The sequence below is a fragment of the Trachemys scripta genome, chromosome 9 (assembly GCF_013100865.1).
Source record: "Trachemys scripta elegans isolate TJP31775 chromosome 9, CAS_Tse_1.0, whole genome shotgun sequence".
Taxonomy (NCBI): Eukaryota; Metazoa; Chordata; order Testudines; family Emydidae; genus Trachemys; species Trachemys scripta.
In genome coordinates, this window is record NC_048306.1 from 76,731,534 (window position 1) to 76,752,728 (window position 21,195).

General features: G+C 40.5%; 1 protein-coding gene across 2 annotated transcripts in view; it reads left to right on the plus strand.

Annotated features, from left to right (window-relative positions):
• RNF13 (ring finger protein 13) overlaps positions 1 to 18,299 on the plus strand; it is a 126,375-nt gene extending 108,076 nt beyond the window's left edge. For both annotated transcript variants that reach the window (XM_034780771.1, XM_034780770.1), the window contains exons 9-10: positions 13,941 to 14,021; positions 16,781 to 18,299. In XM_034780771.1, the coding sequence (XP_034636662.1) occupies positions 13,941 to 14,021; positions 16,781 to 17,145 (446 nt within the window). In that variant the 3' untranslated portion in view covers positions 17,146 to 18,299. The remainder of the gene's footprint in view (positions 1 to 13,940; positions 14,022 to 16,780) is intronic.
• The last annotated feature ends 2,896 nt before the right edge of the window (positions 18,300 to 21,195 follow it).

The window sequence follows — 21,195 nt, forward strand, 5'->3', positions numbered from 1 at the left end:
GCTGTGGCTGGCTAATTAGCTCACTTTTGTATTTAGGGGAGATATTGTTAGTGACCTCTAAGTAGGGTAAGGAAGTGCAGGACCTTGACATTCTCTGATTAGCTTTTATTGTATCTATAGCAAATGTACTCAGACAGCAAGCTGTGAGGAGACTAAACCCTTTGTTCTATAAAAATATGAATCAAGCATCAGTGGATCATTTAAAATGTTTGTGGCAAAATGCCACTTGTGGCAAACTTATGGACCTCTTTATATAGCTCCCTTCCTTCCATACCAATCAGCATTATTAGATAAAATCTGAGATCAAACCTGCATCTGAGCCATCAGAGCAACTTTATTTTTAACCTTTTTTTTAGGTCTGATATCGTATATAGAAAATTTGATCATTCAGTAATGAGAGTAGCAATACCTGAAGCAACTGGAACCAATCCTGTGCTCCACCCAGGATACTCTCCGCATCCTGCATGATGTGACTTAGAATAACTAAGTATCAGTGTTAATCAGAGTATTGTAGAATGCAAAACTTATGTTTGAATATTTAGAATACAGTAAGTCTGAAATGGGCCATACTGAGCTATCTTATTAAAATTAGTAACAGGAATAGAATGGACCGTCAGCTTTCACAGCCTTCTGCTGTTAGCGGATAACATTTTTCAGCTAGAGGTCAGTAGCCTTCCATTGCTGCTCAGGCCTCAGGCTCTGCCCCTCCCCTCTCATGTAATGTGATAGAAATCAATGGAGTTAGACCAAAGAAGAATTTAGTCTGTTTATTTTTCTTTTTCCCCCCTACTGATTTAAAATTTACCAGCTCATACTAGAGTTGAATGTAAAACCTTTTGGATAGCACTATACCAAACATGTATCTGGAAAAAAATATTTTTTAAAAAATCCTAGAATTATATGGATTAATTAAGGACCTGGGTTCTCTCATCCCATAAATCCAGAGCTAATTTTAGTTTGCAGGACATTTTTGGGGGTGTTTTTTTTCTTTAAACTGATCCATTTTGTAAGCGGGTTATTTATTTTTTTAAAAGGCATAGTCTTTGTAAGAATAGCTGTGAAACAGATCCACATCTCTCTGTTTCTCACTTTGTGGAGCTAGTTCTTATTCGTAGATAGATCTTTATTTCCTGCATGAAAAACTGAAGCCTTTATTCTTGAAGGGGAAAATGCATCCCGGATGCAACTACACTATTGATCTAATGGAGCTTCACCAGCATTTAACTTGTCCTGTGGCACCTTATAGATTAACAGACGTATTGGAGCATAAGCTTTTGTGGGTGACTACCCACTTCGTCAGATGCATGTAGTGGAAATTTCCAGAGGCAGGTAACACGGCTACCCCTCTGATACTTGACAGCGTTTAACTTGTGACTTAATCCCACCACACCATACTCCTTTTCCTCTGTAGCCATTTAGACTTAGGTTGAAAATTTTCTAAGCAAGTGGGTCTCAGCGTAGTCCTGGGCATCCCATGCCGAGTCTTCATTAGCAAAATGTTCAGAACTACCAGTTCTTGATACTGAAGGTCCCATCAGAGTTGATTAAAAGCAATTCCCCTTTACTCCGTCCCCCAACAAACAGAAGCTAGTAAATTAAGTACTCACCAGTAATAGCAATGATCACAAACAGCAGCACCAGAGAATCCAACACAGCTACATATTTTTTTATAGTAGTAATCCTCCCCAGACCTTCCATATGACTAATAGTGGCCCTACTGACATTGCTGACACTCCTCCTCACCAACCCTGTACTGTCTTTCTAAATTTAATTCATGTTGATGTAGATACATCATGAGAAGTCAGTGGGGTTACATCAGAGATTAATCTGGCCCACTTTCCTTTTGAGTTCCTGCTTGACCAAACTTAAAGGTCCTCATTTTGTCCTCAGATTAAGTCATTTGGACCCAAGTAATTAGGTCTATAGAGACTGAAGTTAATAGTCCAGATTTTTCTCAATTACACTGGTGCAGTCTTGTTGGGTAAAATTTTGTTTAGTCATACCAATGCAGTCTTTGTTGATCCAAATTCTATTTTCAGTTATATGGATATAAAGATGGATCTCAATAGGGTTGTTCAGCTTTACATGAATGTTATTCTTCAGTGGAACTAGCACACAGATCTGACCCTTACCATCTAATTCTTATGAATATCACATTTTCAGTGTGGCATTGTTTTATAGCTCCTTGATGTGTGTGTACCTTGTAGTTCTCTTCTTCCTTCTGTCTAATCCCAACTACTGACTTAGCAATAAATGAGATGTGTGCTCAAGGGTAGATAGAGGCTGTAGTCTTAGCCCTGAGTAGTGCGTGGTGCATAACTGTGTTGACCCAGGAACTCCAGGAAGAAATTGTGTCTCAGAAAAAGTACGATACTGCTCCAGGTTCCCCTCTTACACCAGGGAACAGAGAGCGTAGCATATTCCTTGTCCTGCTGGGTGATATATGGATCATGGGTCTGGCCTCTCCCCATTTGCTTGTGGGGGTGGTATTGAGCATGCAGCCCCTACTTTCCCTGCTGTACCCAGAGCCACAATCCAGGAAGATCCTAGGCTGCTGCACAGAGGGCTGGGGTCAGTCTTCTCCTTATGGCCCCATGCAACCACATAGGACCAGGGCACAATCTAGCCTTGACTATGCAGTGCAGATATTTTGAATTCTTTTCTACTGACTTTCAGCAAAGAGGCAATACTTGGGCTATTGAAAGGAAGTTTTAAAGCGGATTTTCCATGTTGTTTACTATTCCTGGGGGCTTGTGAACAGCAGCCTTCATTTTTGTGTTAGTTGTAGATCTTGTTGTTTAGTTACAATGCAATGGGCTTTAGGGTATTTGAACTTTAAACCATTTGTACTTAACACTTTCTCTGAAAATTATTGCTTAAATATACAAACAGCTGGAAAAAGTTATAAATATTTGATCAAGTTGCCTTTGTTGAAGTGATAGTGAGTACATGGCAGTTCACATCAATAATGTATTAAAGTGGGATTTGTTCTTAGAACTGTTAATTCTGATATTACATATGGGTAAAATTACCAGCAATTCAAGATCAGATCGATAGCTAGATGAGCCTCTGTTACACTGAGATGACATTGTTTACTCAAAATTGGATTGTGTTTAATGAACACTAAAAGCTAGTTAAATCCTGGTGTTGAGCATTTGTAAAACTCAATCTTCTAATATCGCCTCCCTTCTCTGTCCTTCCCCATTGTATCCCTTTGTCGTCCCTAGTCCTGATTTCTCTCTCTCTCAACCTCCCCCATAAACAACCCTACCCATAGTCTAATCCTCCTATCCTCAGACTCTTTATACTCTCAAACCCTCCCCTCCCCCAAAACGTCTTAAATCTGCACACAACTGAATGGGACCATCTATCCTTAGCTGTCTGATCATTAGTTACACCACAGATTGGAAACTGGGGGTGAGGCTAAGAGTAACAGACTCCATTCTCACCCCTAACCAATACATTCAGACTTCCTTCCATTCTCATCATCCAGTCAATACGCTCTTCCCTTACTCTTTACCTACCCCCACTCCATGCACACAGATTCTCCATGTCCACACATTGTATCACTCCCATCTCCACATACAAGAGGGCAGAGAAGGCAATAAGTGACAATTTTGAGAGCAATAAGCCAGTTTGAGACTAAATAGGTGGGAAATAATAATTCTTAGTAGAGGTAGCTGATGCATATAATGTTTGGTGTGTGCAAGAAAAAGCAATGCTTTCTCCCCTTAGTTTGGGTTTCTTCAAGCTACTTTAGCTGGTAAGCTTCAAAGCAACATTCCAATAATCTAGCTGAGTTGTTGATACTAAAATTTCAGGAAGGTCTTTGGTAAATCAGTGAGTTGCTATGAAGTTTTTGGTCCTCAAATAATAATTTCTTAGAGATGACAAGACAAAGAAATAGCTCCCCCTTAAAGTTGCACACACACAAAAAAATAGGTCATAGTAAGACTTCAGCCCTATTATTCTACAAAGCTCCTTTAAATAAAGTGATCACTGTGATCATATGTCTAGACAGCATGGACCAAATTCATCCTTGATGTTACTATATTCAGAGAAGTTACACCAAAGCCAAATTTAGCCCAATATTTGTTGTACATCAGCTTGGCAATACAGGAATCAAATTAGGTTGATTGATGCTTCTGTTGAAGATAAAATTTTTCAAGGCACTAATGCAAAATCCATTAGCACCCATAACAGGACCCATAACACATGAGGTGCACTTCTGTGTTATAACATCGGATAGCAGGCAAAAGATTACATGACAAAATAGGTCTCTGTGGAGGTAGGGTGCTCTACCATCTGTAAAAAGAACTTAATATAAAACACAAGATGTCACACAGATTTTCTATCTTGCGATGGGGCTGATCCAAAATCTACTGAAGTCAATAGGAATCTTCTCACTGACTTCAGTAAAGTCATGATCCAAAGCCCACTATATAAATATTCATGACAGATAAACACACTGACAAAATATGTATCCCATCCTTTGTCCGAAGAGTTACAACAGTTACCTAGTAAGTAGGGTTAGCAACTGGAATGGAAGACACCTTCTATGGGGTGGCTTTTGTGCACTTTCCCATTAACATGCCTATTCTCTGAGTGACCCCACATAACAAAGGTACGTGGTAGAAGAACTAAACCATAAGTAAGGATTCTCTAACCAAAGTAAGGATTCTGAATACAATGTGTGTGTCCTGATTTCTCATGTTGTAAAAATGTTATTCAAATAAGAATAGGCAAAATCTTGGGCACACAGAATCAGTGGGGCTTCATATCTTTTGCTGTTTAATTTGTACCAAAAATTAGCTATCAAATACATGACCAATTCAACTCCATCTACTATGCTGTTTGACTGTAATGAAATTTGAACAGTATGAAGAATAGAAAATGTGTGAATTGGGCTATATTGTAGCACAGAAAAGCTAGCAAGGAGATGCAATTTATATTAACATGGAATTTAAGGCAAAATCAAATAGATTTCAAATCTTGCACAGCAAAGGAATGACGGTGTATTCAAATGATCATGCAGAAAACAAAATATTTTAATCTTGGGGAAAGTAGAACATTGGAAAATAAAGATGTGACTTGTCCTTGATGGGATCAAAGCACATGAACTATGTGGGGAGAAAAGAAAAGAATTAAGCCAAAATTTTCAAGTTTGGGTGCCTAATGTTAGGGTCTAAATCCACATTTAGATATCAGTGCCAAGATTTTCAGAGCTGTGGCTTGCTTACCACGTTTGAAAGTCAGAACTTTTATTTAAGTGTCTAAATATGGATTTAAGGACTAACTAGTGCTTAAATTTGAAAATTTTGACTCAATCTTCACATTTAAAAAATGTGGTATATACTACACTGTAAGAGTATGGGTAATTTTACGCTAAGGTTGAGATCCTCAAAAGTAATTAGGTGCCTAGCCTAATGAGAATCAGGCACCTAAATAACTTTGAGGCTCTAGGCCTAAGTAACTATTTTCAGCTCAGTGTTAGATGATGGGAGTGGACACCATATGGTCATATATTGAAATCTAAGAACAAATCAAAACATCCTGTACATTATAGTTTTTCAAAAAATACTCGACTCCATTGTGCCTTATGACAGTTATAATTTTCCAAAATGAAGGGCTACAAAAGAGGAAGTGATTAGTGACATGTCATTTACATTATTACATAGTAATAAATATAGGTCTGCTATTTACTAGGAATTTATAAATTGATTTATTCCTTCAAATGGGATTATCACTGATCTAATTACTGTTCTTTATTAGCCCATCTGCCTGGCTGCACAGTACTTTGCAGGTCTCATAGGGAGAAAAAAATAATAAAAAAAAAAAATCTTGGCAATTTTATTTCTCCATCTTGCATTCTTAATAGGTACCAGAAATATTGCAGTTCTACGGATAGATGAATGAGGTAACTGTTTAATAAATATCAGAGGGGTAGTCTGAATCTGTAAAAAGCAACAGGGGGTCCTGTGGCACCTTTAAGACTAACAGAAGTATTGGGAGCATAAGCTTTCATGGGTAAGAACCTCACTTCTTCAGATGCAAGACTGAAGTGAGGTTCTTACCCACAAAAGCTTATGCTCCCAATACTTATGTTAGTCTTAAAGGTGCCACAGGACCCTCTGTTGCTATTTAATAAATGTGTATTTATTTATATCAATTAAAAGATTATTGCGTGCTTATGAGGGGTTTTGCACATCACATTTAAGTAAAATATTTTATTCATAATTTCTAAAATCCCTTGTAGTCTTTTGCTGTTTCTAGTGGGTGGATGAGGAGAATGTCTGCAAAACATCTGGAAAATTAAATGGTATGAGTTGCCAAGGTGCTGTATGGTCTGGGAGGTGGGATTTGGCCATCTGAGAAGAACACAACAGGACATGGTCCTACTAATTCATAGATGTAGTGAGATCCACAGGGGATCACACAAATCTCAAGGCACCTTTGAAAGGCTGGCATGTCCTGAGTACCTTCTCTTATTGTAACATGGCTCCCTTGCCTGTACCAGGATGGATCCCTTTCCCAGTGGGGTTTGAAAGCAAAACACAAGAATCCATATAAATAATGCAATTTGTCCAATAAAATCCCAACAAGTTTGTTGTGGGGATAGTGATGTGAAGAGTAGCTCTCCTAGTATCAGGCGCCACAACCAAACACAGAAAAGCTCCAGAAGCACAGAACTCATGAGATTGGAGGGAGGGGCAATGAAAGCATATTGACCTAGCCTTGCCTCCCTATGACAGATTTCAGGCCAAAGGAGCAGATTTCCTTCTTCTTTAATCCCCTCCATGGGAAAAAATGGAGGGGGCATATGACTTGTGTTATGTATATCATCTTCTAGCTAAGATTTTAGACAGTTTCAAAGCTGCCTAAGGGTGTCCAATTTGGCAGCTGGGATTATGGGCTCAGATTCAGTCAGGATGGAAAAACCAGAGTTGTTTTACTAAGAAAATGGTAGAATTGAAGAAGTAGGAGAGACCAAACTTGCAGTGGAGGAGCTCATTTGGCTGCAGGACTTCCAGAGATACTCAGTTGTGCAAGAGCGGGAGTTGAGGAAGTGGATGTTGGAGATGAGCCAAGGCTGGGGGGTGGACTGGGAGGGGGTGACCTTAAAGGGCATTTGAGAAATGTTTTTTGTTTCGGTTAGTCAACACTATCAGATATTGCTTGTCCTCTAAATTTTGCGGTTCTTGTACAATCCTCACTGATAAAGCTTAATTTTGATTATCCAGTCTAAAGGTGGGTATGATGGTTGAGCACTGGGCAGCTTTCTGAATGAGTACTGTATATTAAGGACTCCATTCACTTTCCAACAAACATACCAGTCAAATCAGTATTTTCAAGAACAATGTGCAACCATTTTTCAGAATTTCATTATTTTCAAGGAGCATCTTTTTGAGAAGAGGAAACCATCCAGTATTTTAATGCATTGTCTCTACTATCCATCACTGTCAGTTAATATCCCAGATATCAGTGTTGAACTTTGCAACCATTCTGTAATTAGAGAGGATCACTAAATACATTGTAACTGAGTAATAGGATCAAGAAATTAGATGACGGTTTCTAACCATCAGAGAAGTGAAGTTCTGGAACAGCCTTTCAAGGGGAGTAGTGAGACAAAACATCTAGACTGGTTTCAAGACTGAGCTTGATACATTTATGGAGGGGATGGTATGATGAGATTGCCTACAATGGCACATGGCCCATATGTGACTGCTAGTAGCAAATATCCCCAACAGGCAAAGATTGGACACTAGAGGAGGAAGGCTCTGAGTTACAACAGTACATTCTTTCCCAGGTGTCTGGCTGGTGGGTCTTGCCAACATTGTCAAGGTCTAACTGATCACCATATTTGGGGTTGGGGAGGAATTATACTTCCCCCCGAGGAATGACATGCATTCTCCAAGAGCAGCATACTCCAGAATTTTCTTGTAACACCACTTACGTTTTTAGGACTTACTGCTTGGAAAGCAGATGAGGCAGCAAAGAATTTTACTATAATATTGGTGTTCTACTAGCCTGAACACAGGGCCATGAACAAAGAAATCCTGAGTTCTAATCCCTGCTCTGTCACTAACTCACTGTGTGTGTGTGGGGGGGAAGGGGGTGGCAGGGATAGGGAGAAGAAAAACAAAAAAACCCACCACTCTCCCACTCCCCATTTCCCCATCTGTAAAGTAGGAATGATAATACTTATCTACTTCATAGTGCTGTTGTGGGGATTAAATAGTTAATGTTGGGGCAGTACTTTTAAAGCATGAAGCACGATATAAATATCACATAGTAGTAGTAGTAGCAGCAGCGTGTACCTTAATTGCCCTGCCTGCTGCCAAAATGTGTAATGAATAGGTTATATAATTTGGTGTATTTAATAGATTTCTCCCTGAATTACTAGTGGTGACACAGAAACACACCGCAGACATTTGCAGCACACATTCTTTCTGCTGGTCTATTATATAATATTTCACTCACCTTAGTAACTTCCATCTCCTCACCCTTTTCCATCCCAACCCAATGGCTATTACTCCACTGATATTTAACAAACCAGTTTTTCCAATTTGCCTTGTTGTGCAAAGTGTTTTGGCTTGTGTTGGTTTGTTTTATTTGGTAGTGTCTGACATAAAGCAGAAGTCAAGCAATAGATAGATTTCCCCCCTCCTCCCCACCCCTCAACTGTGAAATATAACAGAAGAACTTACTGCACTAGGGTCAATGTTAGATGGATATTGAATGATTTACATCATGAATCTCAACCCCACACATAGCAAAATTCAGTTTATCCACCAGAAAGCAATGTCTCCCCATCCGAATACAATGTGTGCTTTGGCTTCTCATCTTACACGCAATGCTTAATTCAGAAAGACTCATTGCTTTTATACTTTCTGCTGTTTTCCCTGTAGCTGGAAAATACATATAGCAGATACCAAACACACACCACCACCAGTGTAATCTACTGTTCATCAGTCAGTATAAAATTTGAGATGAGTAAAGTATAATCCAGATTTTGATAAAGGGGTGTGGCTGATACTGCATTCCTTGGCATCACTATGAGCATGTGGGTTGCACAAGCATTCAGGTTGCAGGATCAGATCTTACGAGAGAGACAGGAGTACACATAAGTAGGGGGGTTTCTCCCCAGAATACCGAACTATTGCCTAAATATTGGAGAGAGTCCCGTGAAGGACTTCACTAGGGTACAGCACAGCTTTAGTTGTGTGAATGAATGCTGTAGATGTGTATTTTCAGAAATACAGACAAGTGAACAGGGAGCATGGTTAAGTCAGGAGGCTAAGAGTCAAGAGTGTGGAGTTTTATTCCCAGCTTTGCCACTTATTCACCAGTGATCTCGTTCAAGTCCTGCCCATCTTTATCTCCCTCTGTAGGAGGAGTATTATGTTGTCTTATCCAGATGTTGAGAGTGTTTGCAAAGCACTTTGAGCTTCTTTCATAGATGCTGTTGAAGTGTAATACATTATCTATTTTCCTGAATTTATTTTATATTGAAAGCTCTAGGGTGGAGAATGCTCCTTATTATGTTTGTAAAGAACACTGTACATTTCCAGTCCCCCCATTTGTTATTTTAATAACCTGAACAAGCATCTCTGAAATGATTATGTTTTCTTACTGCAAGGTGACTAAGATTTCAATATTGGGAAAATGGGAAATGTGTAAAAGCTTCTTGGTAAAAATCAGGTGAAACAGTAGACTGATTAATTAAAGTAGACCTATTGTTAATGAGGTGGCTCAGTTCTTAGTTCATATTAGTTAAAATCCTAAAAAGAGTATGCAGTAATCCTAAATCATCAGGGCAGAAAAGAGGAATAATTAGACTATCCTTTTTTGGTAATGTGAAGTAGAAGCTAAGCCCTGAGTTGGAAGCTGAAACCAAGTTCATTTATGTGTAAATATGTGGATAGCATCAGATTGCTACCCTACTGTCCCAGGCTTTTCTTTTATGAATCAGCTGGAAGGTATTTAAATAGAAGTTATGCTCTGTGTGTTACAAGACTGCACAGAGTAATTGGGAAAAGGTGTTATAGAAAACTAACCCACTAAGCAGATAAAAAAAAGTCGGAAATATACTAAGTGCTGCATTTTCTTTTTTAGAAAGACTAACAAAAGGTGCATTATTCCCAACAATGTGCATTGAGCAAAACAAACCGTAACAACCTGCAATTTAAAAAACCCAAATCTTAAAAAGCCACCTGACCAATTAAAAACACTTTTTTATATATTTAATACCATTATAAATGCTGGCGGCAAAGCGGGGTTTCGGGGGGAGGCTGACAGCTCGCGACCCCCCCGTAATAACCTCGCGAGCCCCGAGGGGTCCTGACCCCCAGTTTGAGAACCCCTGATTTAGTCCTACTTCTTGTTCAGCCAATCACTAAGACAAACAAGTTTGTTTAAATTTACAAGAGATAATGCTGCCCACTTCTTATTTACAGTATCCCCAGAAAGTGACAATGGGTGTTCACATGGCACTTTTGTAGCCGGCGTTGCAAGATATTTACGTGCCAGATGCGCTAAACATTCGTATGCCCCTTCATGTTTCAGCCACCATTCCAGAGGACATACTTCCATGCTGAAGATTAGTTAAAAAAAAAGGTGTGTTAATTAAATTTGTGACTGAACTCCTTGGGGGAGAATGGTTTGTCTCCTGCTCTGTTTTACCCACATTCTGCCATACATTTCATGTTACAGTAACTCCTCACTTAAAGTCATCCTGGTTAACGTTACGCTGCTGATCAATTAGGGAACATGCTCGTTTAAAGTTGCACAATGATCCCTTATAATGTTGTTTGGCAGCCGCCTGCTTTGTCCACTGCTTGCAGGAAAAGCAGCCCATTCCAGCTAGGAGGTGGGGGCTTGGAACCAGGGTGGACCGGCAGCCCCTCCTCCCCATCAGCTCCCTGTTCCTCTAAGTTCCCTGTGGGGCAGCCGCCCAGCAGGCTATTAATTGCCAGCAGTTCAACTGTGCCTCCCCTGATTGCCATGTGCTGCTCCTGCCCTCTGCCTTGGAGCTGCTCCCCGTAGCCTTCTGTTTGCTGTGCACAGGGGTGGGAGGGTAAAAGAGAAGAGGGGGCCTAATGTCAGGGTGTTCCCCTCCCTCTTGCTCCCCACTTACCCCATCTTCCATAGAGCAGGGGGGACACACGACAGGACTTAGGATGGAGGGAGCTTCCTGCCGTCTCAGCTTGCTGATCTACTTAAAAAGGCAGTGTACTTTGAGTGGGTTCAGCGTACTTAAAGGAGGAATGCGCATCTCTCTCACACACGGTGCGTGTCTCTGTCTGCCATGCTGTCTCCCCTCCCTCCATTCGTGCTGCCTTGTAGAGCGTGAGGCTACATTAACAACAATGAGTTAACCCTTGAAGGCTCGGCCAATTGCTAGTTCATCATTTAGCAGTAAGGTATTCCCTGGGAAATATCCCACCCTCTGACTTCACCACCTCAACCAAGCTTCACAATCATCATCGCTGTGTACCAGTATTAAATTGTTTGTTTAAAACTTATACTGGGTGTATATGTGAAAATTATATACATTATATATATATAAAAATTATAGTCTTGTCTGGTGAAAAAAGTTTCCCTGGAACCTAACTCCCCCTAGCCCTATTTACATTAATTCTTATGGGGAAATTGGATTCGCTTAAAGATGCATTTTTCAGGAACATAAGTACAACGTTAAGCGAGGAGTTACTGTGTATCAGTCTCAGATGATGAACCAGTATGTTGTTCATTTTAAGAACACTTTCACTGCAGATTTGACAAACCGCAAAGAAGGTACCAATGTGAGATTTCTAAAAATAGCTACAGCACTTGGCCCAAGGTTTAAGAATCTGAAGTATCTTCCAAAATCTGAGAGGGATGAGGCACGGAGCATGCTTTCAGATGTCTTTAAAGAACAACGCTTCAGCACGGAAACTACAGAACTTGAACCACCAAAAAAGAAAATCAGCCTTCTGCTGGTGGCATCTGACTCAGATGACGAAAATGAACATGCATCAGTTCGCACTGCTTTGGATTGTTCTCAAGCAGAACCCATGATCAGCATGGTCGCATGTGCCCTGGAATGGTGGTTGAAGCATGAAGGGACATAGGAATCTTTAGCACATCTGGCATGTAAATATCTTGCAATGCCGGCTACAACAGAGCCATGCGACTGCCTGTTCTTATTTAGTGTCCCCAGAAAGTGAGAAGTGGATTTGTAGCTCTAAAGTTTTACACTGTTTTGTTTTTGAATGCAATTATTTTTTATATTTGTAAGTTCAACTTCCATGATAAAGAGATTGCATTACAGTACTTGTATGAAGCAAATTGAAAAATTCTTTTGTTTTTTACAGTGCAAATATTTGTAATAAAAATATAGAGTGAGCACGGTATATTTTGTTTGTTGTAATTGAAATCAGAACATTTTCAAATGTAGAAAACATCCAAAAATATTTAAACAGCACAATTATCACATGATTAATTTTTTTAATTGTGTGATTAATCACGGTTAATTTTTTTAAAATCGCTTGATAGCCCTAATTTCTAACCTAAAATACATTAGATTGAAATGCAGGAGACCTTTCAACCAAGACAGATTTTTGGTAGCTACACATAACATGTTTACATCCCCGCTTTATATAACACCTATCAGAAGCTACAGTCCTGGTATATATGACTGGGCAAACTTTTCTGAATGTTAGTTCTGGCCTCCCTGTCCCCTGAAGAATCTTCTTGCTGTATTTTACCTGAATATTTAGCCCATCACATAGTTTTAGTGTTTGTGTATTTCTTTAGTAATTGCAATTTATCAGGGGTTAGATTGTTAGCATACCTCATTACAGAATAACGAACAACTGAGGCAACAGTTTACTACATGTTTCAAGGATGTTACTAAATGCCCACACAGAATACCAGATTGAGAGATTAAAAATATTGTAAAAAGTAATGCTTTAAGTTGTTAGTCTGGTTGTGTGTGTTGTATAAAATGATAATAAAACTGTAGATTGTTTCCTTTATGTAACTAAGAAAATAATTAGTCAGTATAACTTCTGGATAAGTTTAGAAGGGATACACGTAGGTATATAGAAAAACAAACATAAGAATGTGAATCTAAATATTCATTGAGGCAAGAGAACACTAGTGTTAAAGTCTTCAGCTTTGGCAGTTCAGCTTGTCTGCATCGTCCTCCCATCTGAGACGAGACCAGCGGGCATGACCACAGCCTATGGTGGGCCAAGGTCTGCAGGCATATACACAAGACACCCTATGATTCTCTGGACCAAAGCAGAGACCCTCCCCCCCGTAGTAAGTCAAATTCTTAATAAAAACAGATGGTAAAAAGGAATAGGACAGTTGAAAATTGTTTATATGCTGGGCAACATACTGATAATGTAAATCTTGTTTGTGAGGTTTATATTATTTAGTGTTGTGTGTGTGTGTTTCTCTTATGACTAGATAAGTAATAGCTCCTTGTTCATTATTCTGATTTCCTCCAGTCCTCCTGCCTCTAAAAAAAGAGGAATTCTAGTTTCTGTCAAATTAAAATGGGGCATATGAAAATCTTCTTCTGCTTGTTCTTTAGCTACTATATTTTTAATTAACATACTCCACTGATAGTTGATGCCTCTATATTATAATGTAGACACATTTTAAATACATTGTTAATAAGAATATTAAAGAAAAGGCATTTCACACAAACTTGAGGAAATATGGCAACCTTATCAACCTGCACTTGAGAGGAGAACAGATGAACATACAGTTCAAAGAAATAGTATAATGAAAGGGACAATACAGCTTAAAAAAAATTGCTGTAGATGGGAAAAGATAACAATTGACCTATGAACATTAAAGAAAGAACCTATCTGTATGTGTTTGAAGGTTATACAGCTTGTTATACAGCTTTTAATGTAGTATTGATTCACAATTTTCTGCTGCAGGAGATGAGTATGATGTATGTGCCATTTGTCTGGATGAATATGAGGATGGAGACAAGCTCAGAATCCTTCCTTGCTCTCATGGTAAGCAGCTGCATATTGGTTTTTAATACTTTAATTATAACAGTTATTTAAAGAAAATATTTGTGTCCAAAACAGCAATGAATTTATTTACTGATTGATTTATAAAAGGTAGCCTCTCTAATGTGGCCCAGAGTCTATATACAAAATTGGATTAAAAACAGACAATTTTGGCTTCTAAACAGCAACAAGAGAAGGATAATCATATGAGAACACAGCTAATCACCCAACCAATGAGTCCACCTTCCTTCAGTCAGATGCCCAAGAGAAAATATGGGCCTGACATTGGTGCCCTGAAGCAGGGCCAGCTCTACCATTTTTGCCGCCCCAAGCAACAACAAAAAAGCCGCCCAGACTGTGCCACCCCAAGAATGGAAGGAATGCCGCCACTTAGCATGTGCCGCCCCAGGCACATGCTTCCTCCGCTGGTGCCTGGAGCCGGCCCTGCCCTGAAGATCAGACTGTGTGTGTCAATTCAGTGGAGAAGTGCACTCCAGAGTCAGACTCTACATACAGTGTATGTTGCAATCAGTTCCCAGACATTTAAATCTAAGGACTGTTTGCTCAGTTTATCTCTACTGCCACAGCAACCTAGAGAGAGAGAGAGAGAGTCTGTTGAGTAGCCTGGAAATAAACCCATTTGAACCTGGAAGCCAGTGCTCTGCTAGGAGAGCAAGATGTAATAGATTCCCTGTGACTAATTCTGCCTAGCAGGGAGCCAGCCATGTTGTGCATCAGCTGCTGGTCTTGATTAGTCTTCCTCAAATGTCGCCACATTGCAGTAAGTGGATCCAGATCGAATAGAAAAGATTGCAAAGTCTAACCAGACACCGGTAAAAATTGGTATTCTTGGCTATCCATACCAGCTAGAAATTCAGGAGCAATCAGGGGCCCAGGACCTCCCCCAAATTGTTAACATCTTGGACAATGGTTGGACAAACCCCCTAACAAAAGGGTCAGGAGCCATCCCTACCATACCCTTATGATCCTTCTTTCAGTCCACTAGTCACATTGCCTCCATCTTGTCTGGACTGAGCCTTAGCCAGTTTGTTCTCAATGTCACACCTTCACCAAGCACTGCAAAAGAGTATCATCAGGTCAGATGAAAATGAGACATCTGATGACAGTGCAGCCAAAACCATCTCACATAGTGGCCTCACATACCCATTCTGCTCAGTGAGAGACTAAATAGGGTTTTGTAGAATTCCATACAAAAGAACCTTGAGGGCAGACAGACAAATGCCTGGGACTTCTCAGAAAGAAAGAACAGAAATATGGCATCTACCCTAGCTAAGGGCCACAAAGTTAACCAAATCTCATAGTCAAAGGCTACTGACAGATCTAAAGGAATCATCATGAACACTTGTCCTAGGAAAACATGTTAATTACTACATGTTAAACATGACTTTATACATAGTATAGAAAGTGATGCACCATGTTTAAAAACATATTAGTTGGTCATGGTTAACCATAGGGTTCCTGACCAGCTAACACACCTGTCCTGCTAGGTTGTGTTGATCATCATGTTAGTTAAGACATTTTCATAAGATGCATTTTCTCAGTTTAGATAAGGCCATTGAGATCAGTACAGTTGCTGTGCCAAATCCAGCCCTAATACCAGACTAAGAGATCAAGGAGATTGGAAGACTCCAGTAGACACCAGTGAAAATTGCCTTGCCACAACCTTCTCAGGAAAAAAAGATTTCCAGCATCAAAAACTTTTTCAGCAAGGGTCTAATGATTGTTCACTTGATGGAAGCTGATACTCTCCCTGCCCATAGATTCCAAAAATGGTTATTATTTATATTACAGTAGTGTTCAGAGGCTCTTGTTAGGATCAGGACCCACTGTGCTAGGTGTTGTCCAAAGGTAAACATGACCAATATCCCAACTGGTTTACAGTAACCAACATTCTCTGAAGAGGTTCACTCACCACAAGTGGTGCCGCCTTGTAGTTCATCTGGGGATTAACTCTCAAGCAGTCAAATGTCCCCTCCTTTGCTTGCTCACCCTGTGGTCTCTATCTGGACTCAGTTGCTCCCTCCAGCCAGATTATTATAGTTCTCCCCTTCCAGGATATCAAAGTCCCACTGGACAAACTGCCTCAGGCAATCTTTTGATCCACTACTCAGTCTGTGCTGCTTTCCCAGTGGCTGGTAAGGGAACCTGGACCCTTATTCTGTATTCTGGGTTCCAGCCCACATACACTCTGGCCAGCAACCACAGTCTGCGTAAGCTCTGACCCTCTTGCTATTTTTCTGGGCTCTTTTCTACCTTTCTTCCTTATCTCCTAGCCCACCTCTACATCACCACTGGAGCTTCCTCTGCTCCCTGTGGCTACTTCACCCCTTCTAGAGTTCTTGCCAGAGTCTACAGTCCAAGGCAGGATCCCAGGGCCTACTCTCCCCCTATATCACCTCCACCTTGTACCGTGCCTCGCCTAGCCTCTAGGGAGGGATTGCAGAGCTCCTCCCAACAGCCCCTTCTTGCCTTTATATAAGCTCAGCCTGCCCCAGTGAGCTGGCCTTCATCATCAGTTAACCTTTAGTAGTCCCTGCCTCTCCTCCAGGTGCAGCCTATAAACTTAATTGGCCCATTTTTCCCCAATCAGGCATTGTGTGTGGTTGACACCCAAACACAAGATCTTTTAAAATCAGCATTATTTAACATAAAACTGTAACACAAAATTATAACATAACAAGAGTAACATCAGACTCTCACGTTTACCTAGCAAATGACGTACCTGTTTTGTTTCCTGACAGCATATCATTGCAAGTGTGTGGACCCATGGCTGACTAAAACCAAGAAAACATGCCCTGTGTGTAAGCAGAAAGTGGTCCCTTCTCAAGGGGATTCAGACTCTGAAACAGACAGCAGTCAAGAAGAGAACGAAGTCTCTGAAAACACCCCTTTGTTTAGACCATTAGCTTCAGCTAGCACTCAGTCATTTGGGGCTTTGTCAGAGTCTCATTCCCATCAAAACATGACTGAATCTTCAGAATATGAGGAAGACGACAATGAGGATATTGATAGTAGTGATGCAGAGGATGGAATGAATGAAGAGAGTGTAGTGGTTCAGCTACAGCCCAATGATGAAAGGGAGTACAGAGCGGCAAATACTGTTTGAGCTTCAAGGCTGCTAGTGATCAATCTTGTAAGAACAAAACTGTTCATAAAGCTATACTTTACATACACTTCTATAGGGAATACATTCTATTTGGTGATCTCTTTGGTTACTTCAATAGATGCAGCTCTTTATGTAGTGTTCTATGTTTTAGTCATATTACAGACAGATTTTTTTGGTTGTTATTCATTCACATATTTATCTTTTCAAAATGAACAGTTTAACTGGACTTCACAATACTAATGAATAGTGCTGGGAGTCTCCATCAGTAGGGATATCACAGTAAACCAGAGACTCTACTTTAAATGTCAGCATCTTGTTGAAATGGGATATAGTCAAGAAAGTAGTTTTGTTTTTTTTCCCTGATTACAGCTTGTAGGTAAAATTGGCTTATATTGATAGTTATATTTATTAACCGTATGGTAAGCGCTACCCCTCCAACCCAATCAAAAATGTATATGGTTCCTGTGTCTCTGGGGTTTTCCCAAGGCTGCCACCACTACTGAAAGAAGGAGGTAGAACAGTTTAGTATTCTTTTAGCTAGCTGATCACAAAGCAGGGAAACTGCTACTTTAATCTTGACAGCAGTGATTCTGCTACTTTTCCAAGTAATCCTATTGAGCTTGCATGAGCAGTTTAAGGTTTTGAAGGAAATTTCAGAATCAGTTAGATTTAAAATAGCACACACAAAAAGATTCATAATGAACATCTTATTAATCGGCCCCATTTGCTGATAGCAGCCAGACTAATTTCCTATGACAATAATGCAGGGACTGGGAGTGACCAAAACAGCAAGGCAAGCAAAACTGTATATAGAAATACTGAATTGTAGTAACTGTTCTGTTGATCCTCACATCATATACCTCTAAATAAGGAGCATTTTTGCTGCATTAGTCTGCTAAACTATGTACATAGATAAATTGTTTTTTTCAAGTATTTGATTTGAAAATGAGTGGTTATAAATATTTAACAGAACTCTGTACTTACTAGTGTATCATGAAAACCTAAATTATATATAATATCATTATAACTATGTATAATCAAAATGCAAAGATTTTTTTATATGGCCTTGTATAAGGGGGATTTGAAAGAATGTTAATAAACATGTTTTCCACTTTAAGTATTAGCAGGAATTTATTAAACTGTCACATTGCATACATGCTGCCTTTTTATTTATAATATAATTAAGGCCAAAGACTGATGGTAAGTGTGACAGTGTACCCCATAAGGCTTTATGGGAAGGGGGTGCTTATAAATGTATGTATGACATAGCTGGAATATGTTTTGTGCTACCTGTACCATGTAATATATCTACGCAAAGGTTATGGTCTACTATATCTATTCATCCTATTTGTACATATATATCATTTTCTACTTGAGGTTAAGAATATGGGCTGTATGCTTGCTTGGTTTCTAAGTAAGCTTTGGGAGACATTTGGTCAGCTTCTTTAGGAAGGAATTCGCCAGGTTAAGTACCTGATCAGGAAACACTTGGGGAACAATGCATCTTGGAATGCTCCAATCCACATAAGAAGTCTTCCTGGAGACATGCAAGATACCATGTGGACAATGGCTTCGGCCTGTAAAGACTGAGTCGTGCAGGGACATGTGACTTGCCCAGGTGACTCCAGAACTCCATCTTGGAGCTGGACTTTGCATAGGAGGGAGGAGTGGGAGTCTCCACCCACAAGAGAGAGTCTATTTAAACCCGTGGGAGACCCCTCCATTTGGTCTTCAGCTGGCTAAGGAAGGAGCTTCTCCACCCCCCAGGATACTTGAAGGGAACTGGAACAAATGACAGTAACTACAGGGGGTGTGAGTGATTGCTGGACCCAGGCTAAAAGGAGATTAGCCTGTAAAAGGGAGCACTCTGGAACTGGTGAGGAACTTATCTGTATTCAGTTTGATTAGACAAAGATTTGCGCATTTTATTTTATTTTACTTGGTGACTTACTTTGTTCTGTCTGTTACTACTTGGAACCACTTAAATCCTATTTTCTGTATTTAATAAAATCACTTTTTATTTAGTAATTTACTCAGAGTATGTATTAATCCCTGGGGGAGCAAACAACTGTGCATATCTCTCTATCAGTGTTATAGAGGGTGAACAATTTGAGTTTGCCCTGCATAAGCTTTATGCAGGGTAAAACAGATTTATTTGGGTTTAGATCCCATTGGGAGTTGGGCATCTGAGTGCTAAAGACAAGCACGCTTCTGTGAGCTGTTTTCAGGTAAACTTGGAGCTTTGGGGCAAGGAATTCAGACCCTGGTCTGTGTTGGAGCAGACGGGAGTGTCTGGCCCAGCAAGACAGGGTGCTGGAGTCCTGAGCTGGCAGGGAAAACAGGAGCAGAGGTAGTCTTTGCACATCAGGTGGCAGCTCCCGAGGGGGTTTCTGTGATCCAACCTGTCACAGTAAGATTATGTATTTAAAAAGAACCAGGAAATACAAGTGTTAAGGTTCCCATAACATTAACTCACTTAATGTTGCACCAAAGGTATATCGCAGGATACAATAAACAGTATAGTAATCAACATTATGTGCACTGTAAGTGTGATAATGTTTCATGGAGAACTTAAACTTTTGTATCACTCCCTTGTTTAAATTTGTGATCTTAAAGCTGCACCAATGTAGATTTTTTTTGCATGTAATTTGTGTAATCGTCAGGGGGGGAAAACATGGAGAAAAGAGAGCCTGTGCCATTAATCACCCCTACTACCGATGCTGGTGGCCCCTTAAAGCCAGCAGAGTCTATATTTGTGAATTGGTAACCCAAAGCCGGGTTCAAGAGATTCCTGGTGAGGCCCCACTGTTTTCACAGCTCTAATGCACAGTGCAGTCACTCCTTCCTTGCCTACCACCTGGAAAAGGAAGTCATTTATTTTGGACAGGTTCATTAGTAGTAAGGGAAGACTACTGCACACTACTGGAGGAAGTCAGACTTAACAGGCTGTGGGGGCATGGGAGTTGTTGTAAATGAACAACGATGTCTCTCAGTCCCTCGCACCCCCAAGCATCCCTGGGGAGGGCAGGCAGAATGTAAGGCTTATCCTGTATATCATCACCATACTTACACACCCAGACACAGTTTTTAAGTGTAAATGTTATTTTCACTTTCAAAGTAAGCAGTGTAGTTATTCTTCAGTAAAGTCCAGGCATACACCTAGTGGGAAGACTGAAGTTCAGGAAAAATCTAATTTAAAATGAACTGTCTTTTTTTCCATGCACTAAACCAGGGGTCGGCAACGTTTGGCACGCGGTTCGCCAGGGTAAGCACCCTGGCGGGCCAGGCCAGTTTTATTTACCTGCTGATGCAGCCAGCACATCCCTCGCCCACGCCGCCTCTCGCTGCCCCCGTTGGCCCGGGACGGTGAACCGCGGCCAGTGGGGGCCGCGATTGGCCGAATCTGCCGCGTCAGCAGGTAAATAAAACTGGCCTGGCCCGGCCCACCAGGGTGCTTACCCTGACGAGCCGCGTGCCAAATGTTGCCGACCCCTACACTAAACAAACCCTTGCCTCAAACAGCTGGCAGGTAGTAGGCTGCCTGATTGGCTACACCACCTGATTGGTTGGAAGAGTCACCACACTGGCTCCTAAGCTCAGCAGCAGTTCAGTTGGCTGCTCGAAGGCACTTAACTACAGTTGTTATAGTGCCTGGTTGTTCCCAGCCCTGCTCCTGCCTTGCGTTACTCCAAGTTCTGAATTTTGGGTTTGACCCTTGACTCTGGCAGCCAACTCCTGTTGTAACCACTGGCCATGACCTACCAGAGTCCCAGCTAGACCAGGCTTATAGAACCTCCAAATGTGGGTAAAGGGATATTTTTGTATGGAAAGTAGTGAAATTTTGGCTTAAACTCATGTAAGGACCCATGTTAACTCCAGTGTAGATATATCCATTCACTGATAGATCCTCCTCCCTTCAAAAGTAAGAGCGAGTGTCTTCAAAGTTTTGATTCACAATATATGTGAAGCTAAACAATTCTACCACTCTGTTTATGCTACCATGTACAGCTGGCTCCCATCTTTGATGACCATTTGTTAAAATTATGCCTA